Source organism: Physeter macrocephalus, chromosome 4, assembly GCF_002837175.3.
Source record: "Physeter macrocephalus isolate SW-GA chromosome 4, ASM283717v5, whole genome shotgun sequence".
Classification (NCBI taxonomy): Eukaryota; Metazoa; Chordata; class Mammalia; order Artiodactyla; family Physeteridae; genus Physeter; species Physeter macrocephalus.
In genome coordinates, this window is record NC_041217.1 from 5228112 (window position 1) to 5235856 (window position 7745).

At 36.5% G+C, this 7745-nt stretch overlaps 1 protein-coding gene across 4 annotated transcripts in view; it reads right to left on the bottom strand.

Moving 5' to 3' along the window:
* LOC102991067 (complement factor H-like) overlaps positions 1 to 7745 on the bottom strand; it is a 141097-nt gene that overhangs the window by 33628 nt on the left and 99724 nt on the right. For all 4 annotated transcript variants that reach the window (XM_028488298.1, XM_028488295.1, XM_024130719.2 and 1 more), the window contains 3 exons: positions 2968 to 3177; positions 2074 to 2247; positions 1197 to 1373 (listed from right to left, as the gene is read on the bottom strand). In XM_028488298.1, coding sequence (XP_028344099.1) covers positions 1197 to 1373; positions 2074 to 2247; positions 2968 to 3177 — 561 coding nt within the window. The remainder of the gene's footprint in view (positions 1 to 1196; positions 1374 to 2073; positions 2248 to 2967; positions 3178 to 7745) is intronic.

A 7745-nucleotide genomic window follows, 5' to 3' on the forward strand; every position in this document is an offset into this window, starting at 1 on the left:
TTGTAGTGAGGTGGATGGACCTAGAGTCTGTCATACAGAGAGTGTAGTAAGTCAGAAAGAGAAAGACAAATACCGTATGCTAACACATATATATGGAATCTAAGGAAAAAAATGTCATGAAGAACCTAGGGGTAAGATGGGAATAAAGACACAAACCTATTAGAGAATGGTCTTGAGGATATGGGGAGGGGGAAGGGTAAGCTGTGACAAAGTGAGAGATTGGTATGGACATATATATACACTACCAAACGTAAAATAGATAGCTAGTGGGAAGCAACCACATGGCACAGGGAGATCAGCTCGGGGCTTTGTGACCACTTAGAGGGGTGGGAGGGTGGGAGATGCAAGAGGGAAGAGATATGGGAACATATGTATATGTATAACTGATCCACTTTGTTATAAAGCAGAAACTAACACACCATTGTAAAGCAATTATACTCCAATAAAGATGTTAAAAAAATTATATAAATTCAAAATGAATATATAAACCATAAGAGAATCATAATAAAAGATCATTTGACATCAGGATTCGGTTTATAGTCATCCTGTTTATGAACTGTAATTTAGGCCCTTAGAAAAATAAACACATTAGTTACTTCTTTAAAGACTTGATCAAGAGTTAGGACACTTTGAAGAATACCGTAGTTGAAAGAAGAAGATAATTAATTAAAAGATCCAAACAAAGATGTGGAAAAATAATAGAAAAATAAATGTATGTATTTATTAAAATGCTCTTTAATAATATATTTTTGCAAATGCTTCAGTATACAACAATGAGTAATGTGTAATTCATCACTGAGATTCAGGTGGATGTAAAGTACAACATGCTGTAGCTATGGTTCCTAAACTGAAATGTGCATAGAATCCCTTGGGAGTCTTTAAAACAGTTTCAGGATTCCATCCCCAGAGTTTTTGATACAGAAGGTGTGAGTGAGCCTGTGAATCTGTGCTTGCATGTCTAATAATCTTCCAGAATATGCTAAGACTGCTGTGTCAGGGGCTGTGCTTTGAGAATTATTGGGCTACAATCCTGAGCACTGAGTACACAATTCCATCCCTTTTTATGTTCAGGCATAAACCTTCTTTTTCTTGGCCTGAAAATAATCTGTGTCCATTTTATGATGGTAGAGGCACTTTTCTGTATTACGTTACTTAAGATACTTTAATAAATAAAGTTTTAAATTTTACCAAAGTACCTCTGCATGCTGGCCTTCCTATCCATTTGCTCTTAATACACTGTATAGTATTGGCTCCATCCAATTGATAATATGGTAGACATTTAAAAGCCACCTGTTCTCCTGACCTATACAATTTCTTCTTCCAGTCTATGAGTACAGCATCATTAAAGCTGGGTACGTTAACACAATCTGTGTCTGAAAAAAAAAAGTATTTGTTTAGTACATCTTTAAAAATAATAGTGGCCAATAATTATATTCTAGAAAAATAGATATGTACATATCAAACCAATGAATACTGTACAATATTTCTCTTACAACTCAAAACAAATGTTAGAAGTCTTGACTTAGTTACACTGAATGTGTCTATATTCATCAAAACTATAACATGGGAATGGTGATATTCAAAGAGACAGGGATGCCTTTGATGCTTGAGACCATACTTCTCACATTTAAATTATTTTTCCCCATCACAGGTCACCTACATTATGGATGTGTTTCTTTTTTTTGGTTCTGTCAAAATTGTTCCCTTGAATTATGTCAAATATCTTAGAAAATTGTATATTATAAAGAAATAATTGATAAATTAACAGTAAATTGAGTGCTGATAAGACTGATGAGCAGGGGCCACCTGTGTTACAGGAACAGAGACCAGAAGTCTGAGAATGTGTATCAGAGGATGTCCAAAGTGTACACAAGATGATGTGATAGTGAGATAATTTCGTTCATGAGTCAAACTTTTATTATTACTAGGGTTATTAATTCTCTACCAGAATCCAGAACTTTCCAAAGACACCTTGTTTAATTCTAGAATTACAGCTTAGTTTCATACTTGTGCCATTTATGTCCTGAATTAAAGATATTTATCAGCCTTAGAATAAAATGAAATATACTATACTTATGCATTCCGGGGGAAGGGACCATTTTCCTGCTAAACATCTTATAGATGCAGGTCCATCGATCCCAAAACCTTCATCACAGTTGTATGTAACTTCTTCTCCATCTTGGTAACTGCCTTTCTCATTAGATACAACACCATTCTGAATCAAAGGTGGAAGTCCACAAGGAAGTCCTAGGAATAAATGAAAGAACGATTTCATGTTTCACTAACTCTGAAATTTAATTTGATGTACTGCTTGCCATATTTGGTAGTTGTACTTGAAAATAATAAATGACTATACAGGAACTTCCATCACATTGCAGAGAAATGCACAGATGCACCCAAAAATCACCATTCCAGTGTGTTTCCAGTTGTCTACTTGAACAAGAACTTGAAACTAAAAATAACGATATATTTATGAATGAGACTATCAGTGCATCTCTACACAGTTATGATTAATAAAAGAAAACACAGACTCCATCATCTTAAGAAAAGTACTATATATTGTAAGACATTAAAAGGGACACTGTAGGAAGAACATAAGTTTTCTTTGAAAAAACATGGTGGCAATGCATACACTGCAACTTATATGAATAAGTAGGAATATAAATAGGTTTAACTATATGAATAGGTAGGCTTACTTTTTTTACACATACAGTGTTAATACAAAAGAAAGTGCCAGATTTAAAAGTGATTCTATACTGAACTGATGAAATTAATACAAAATGAATATACAAAAATCAATTAAATGTATAAAAATATTAATTATATATTAATACATAAATGACCTATAAATATATAAATAATTGATATATTTAGGAATCTAAAGGATTCTGTTCCATGACTTTGATGATAATTGATTAGTAAAGAATGGTACTGAAAATAGAATTTTGGTTTGCATACTGTCCTCACCTACACAATTAGGGGGAGAACTCCACTTTCCCATGTGGCATGTTATCACATTTTCTTCGGATATCCTGAAACCATCTTCACAGGTATAACTTAAATTGGTGCCATGCGCATAAAGCTTGGGTTCAAATGTTTCTCTCCTTTCTTCTGCAGAGCTAGATGATTTAATCGTTCCATGGTCTATTTGAGGTGGTTGAGAACATGGAAGTTTTTCTACATGAAGAACAGAGATCAAAGGGTAAAGTATAAGTATAATGTTTAAATTAAAAATACATTAAAATAAGAATAATTTGAACAAGTTAAAGAATTTTAAAGCTGAAAATATTTGAAACTTGCAAGGTATTTGTCTCCATAAACACTATGCTACTATCCACTTGTTCAGTATGCCCCATCATCCTTTTTTTAAATTTATCTTTATTGAAATATATTTGATGTATAATAGTATGTTAGGGAGAGGAGTCAACATGGTGGACTAGGAGGACATGGAATTCACGTCTCTGCACTATTAGGGTTCCTACCAGACACCAGTGGGGGACCACAGGCACCTAAGGGAACAGGAGGAACCCCCAGCAACCAGGTAGGACGTGGGTCATGGGGGGAGTGAGGGGGGAGGATAAGTGGAGGTGGGATGGGACTGGCACCCCTGAGTGGAGGCTGGGGGAGAGGAGGAGTTCCTACACTCAGTGCGACCCACCAACTGTCAGAGGTCTAGCAGGAATGGGGGAGACCCTAGGGGAGACATGGCAGGACACAGAGGAATGGAAAGGAATGCAGCCAGCACTTTCCCTGTCCACTTAGGCACTGAGGAGTCTGTTGGGCTCCCAGGCCTAATCCACTGCCCTTGGAGCCTCCCTCCTGCGGCTCAGAGCCCAAGCCCTGCCCCTACACCCCATCCAGCGCCCTACGTCTATAATTGGAGACCACCTCCAACCACACTGGGCCTAAATCCCACCCACACACCCTCAACCAGGGCCTTACCTCCAAACTCTGGAACTTCACACTCCATAGGCAGTCCTTTAGACTTGCTGTCTCTCTGCTTCCACTTGAATGATGTCCTGCCTAGGCCCCATCCCCAAGGCCTTTTCTGGCTGCCTGGGCCCTGGGCCTAGGCTCCACCTCACACTCAAATGTTGGCCTCCCTACCTAGGTCCCACTCCACCTTAAGCCCTGCCCCTGCCTAAGTTCCATCTCTGTCTAAACATCTACCCCCCATAGCCAAGGTTTTTGCTTTTTCTTTTTTCTTCCTTTCTTGTTTTTTTCTTTTTTCCTCTTTTAGATTGGGATTCTGTTTTACCTTGTTGTTGATTCATTTATATTATTATTTTTTCTAATAAATCTTTTATTTTTCTAATTTTATTTTATTCTTTATACTTTGTTATTGTTTTGCTCCTTTTGGCTTGTTCCCTGCCCCCCCCCTTTTTTTTTCTGCTGTGGTTTTGTTTCACTTTATTGCAGTTGTTTGAATTTTATTTTTCCTAATATAGTTTTTAATCTTTCTAATTTTATTTTGTTTTTTAGTCTTTGTTATTGTACAGCTCCTTTCTTTTATCTTTTATCTTTTTTTTTTTTGCCTTACCACGTGGCTTGCAGGATCTTGGTTCCCAGGCCAGAGGTCGGGCCCAAGCTCCTGTGGTGGGAGCTCCGATTCCAAAACTCTGGATAACAGAGACCTTCAGACCCCAGGGAATATTAATCAGAATGAGGCCTCCCAGAGGTCCTCATCTTGGCACCAAGACCTGACTCTATCCAACTGCCTGCAAACTCCAGTGCTGGATGCCTCAGGCCAAATAGCCAGTAAGAAGGAATACAGCCCCACCCATAAAAAAAAAAAAAAAAAAAGAAACGACAAAAGTTATGTTACAGATGAAGGAGAAAGGAAAAACCTACAAGACTAAATAAATGAAGATGAAAGAGGCAACCTACCTGAAAAAGAATTCAGAGTAATGATAAAGATGATCCAAAATCTCGGACGCAGAATGGAGAAAATACAAGAAACATTTAACAAGGATCTAGAAGAACTAAAGAGCAAACAAACAGTGATGAACAACACAATAACTGAAATAAAAAATATTCTAGAAGGAAGCAATAGCAGAATAACTGAAGCAGAAGAACAGATAAGTGACCTGGAAGATAAAATGGTAGAAATAACTGCAGCAGAGCAGAATAAAGAGAAAAGAATGAAAAGAATTGCGGACAGTCTCAGAGATCTCTGGGGCAACATTAAACACACCAATATTCGAATTATAGAGGTCCCAGAAGAAGAAGAGAAAAAGAAAGGGTCCGAGAAAATATTTGAAGAGACTATAGTCAAAAACTTCCCTAACATGGAAAAGGGAATAGTCAATCAAGTCCAGGAAGCACAGAGAATCCCATACAGGATAAACCCAAAGAGAAACACACTGAGATTAATATGTGACTGACACACGTATTAATCTGACTGTCAAAAATTAAATACAAAGAAAAAATATTAAAAGCAGCAAGGGAAAAGCAACAAATAACACACAAGGGAATCCCCATAAGGTTAACAGCTGGTCCTTCAGTAGAAACTCTGCAAACCAGAAGGGAGTGGCAGGACGTATTTAAAATGATGAAAGGGAAAAACCTACAACCAAGATTACTCTACCCAGCAAGGATCTCATTCAGATTCAATGGAGAAATCAAAAGCTTTACAGACAAGCAAATGCTAAGAGAATTCAGCACCACAAAACCAGCTTTAGAACAAACGCTAAAGGAACTTCTCTAAGCAGGAAACACAAGAGAAGAAAAAGACCCTCAGAAACAAAGCCAAATCAATTAAAAAAATGGTAATAGGAACATACATATTACTAATCACCTTGAAGGTAAATGGTTTAAATGCTCCAACCAAAAAACCTAGACTGGCTGAATGGATACAAAAACAAGACCTATATATATGCTGTCCACAAGAAACCCACATCAGACCTAGAGACACATACAGACTGAAAGTGAGGGGATGGAAAAAGATATTCCATGCAAATAGATATCAAAAGAAAGCTGGAGTAGCAATATTAATATCAGATAAAATAGACTTTAAAATAAAGAAAGTTACAAGAGATAAGGAAGGACACTACATAATGATCAAGGGATCAATCGAAGCAGAAAACATAACAATTATAAATATTTATGCACCCAACATAGGAGCACCTCAATATATAAGGCAAATGCTAACAGCCATAAAAGGAGAAAATGACAGTAACACAATAATAGTGGGGTACTTAACACCCCACTTACACCAATGGACAGATCATCCAGACAGAAAATAAAAAAGGAAACACAAGCTTTAAATGACACAATAGACAGGCAGACTTAATTGATATTTTTAGTATATTCCACCTGAAAGCAGAAGAATACACTTTCTTCTCAATTGCACATGGAACATTCTCCAGAAGAGATCACATCTTGGGTCAGAAATCAAGCCTTGGAAAATTTAAGAAAATTGAAATCGTATCAAGCATCTTTTACGAACACAACGCTATGAGATTAGAAATCAATTACAGGAAAAAAACCAGTAAAAAACACAAATACATGGAGGCTAAACAATGCACTGCTAAATAATCAAGAGATCACTGAAGAAATCAAAAAGGAAATCAAAAAATACCTAGAAACAAATGACAACAAAACACGAGGATCCAAAACTTATGGAACTCAGCAAAAGCAGTTCTAAGAGGGAAGATCATAGCAATTCAAGCTCACTTCAAGAAACAAGAAAAATCTCAAATGAACAATCTAACCTTACACCTAAAGCAACTAGAAAAAGAACAAAGAAAACCCACAGTTAGTGGAAGGAAAGAAATCATAAAGATCAGAGCAGAAATAAATGAAATAGAAACAAAGAAAACAATGGCAAAGATGAATAAAACTAAAAGCTGGTTCTTTGAGAAGATAAACAAAATTGATAAACCGTTAGCCAGACTGATCACAAAAACAAGGGAGAGGACTCAAATCAATAAAATTCAAAATGTAAAAGGAGAAGTTACAACAGACACTGCAGAAATACAACGTATCCTAAGAGACTACTACAAGCAACTCTATGCCAGTAAAATGGACAACCTGGAAGAAATGGACAAAGTCTTGGAAAAGTAAAATCTTCCAAGACTGAACCAGAAAAAATTAGAAAATATAAACACACCAATCACAGGTAATGAAATTGAAACTGTAACTGATAATTTCCAACAAACAAAAGTCCAGGACCAGATGGTTTCACAGGCAAATTCTATCAAACATTTGGAGAAGAGATAACACCTATCCTTCTCAAACTCTTCCAAAAAATTGTAGAGGGAGGAACAATCCCAAACTCATTCTACAAGGCCACCAGCACCCTGATACCAAAACCAGACAAAGATATCACAAAAAAAGAAAATTATAGACCAATATCACTGATGAACATAGTTGCAAAAATCCTCAACAAAATACTAGCAAACAGAATCCAACAACACATTAAAAGGATCATACACCATGATCAACTTGGATTTATCCCAGGGATGCAAAGATTCTTCAATATATGCAAAACAATCAATGTGATACACCATATTAACAAACGAAAGAATAAAAACCATATGATCATCTCAATAGATGCAGACAGAGTTTTGACAAAATTCAACACCGATTTATGATAAAAACTGTACAGAGAGTGAACATAGAGGGAACCTACCTCAACATAGTGAAGGCCATGTAAGACAAACCTACAGCAAACATCACTCTCAATGGTGAAAAACTGAAAGCATTTCCTCTAAGATCAGGAACAAGACAAGGATGTCCACTCT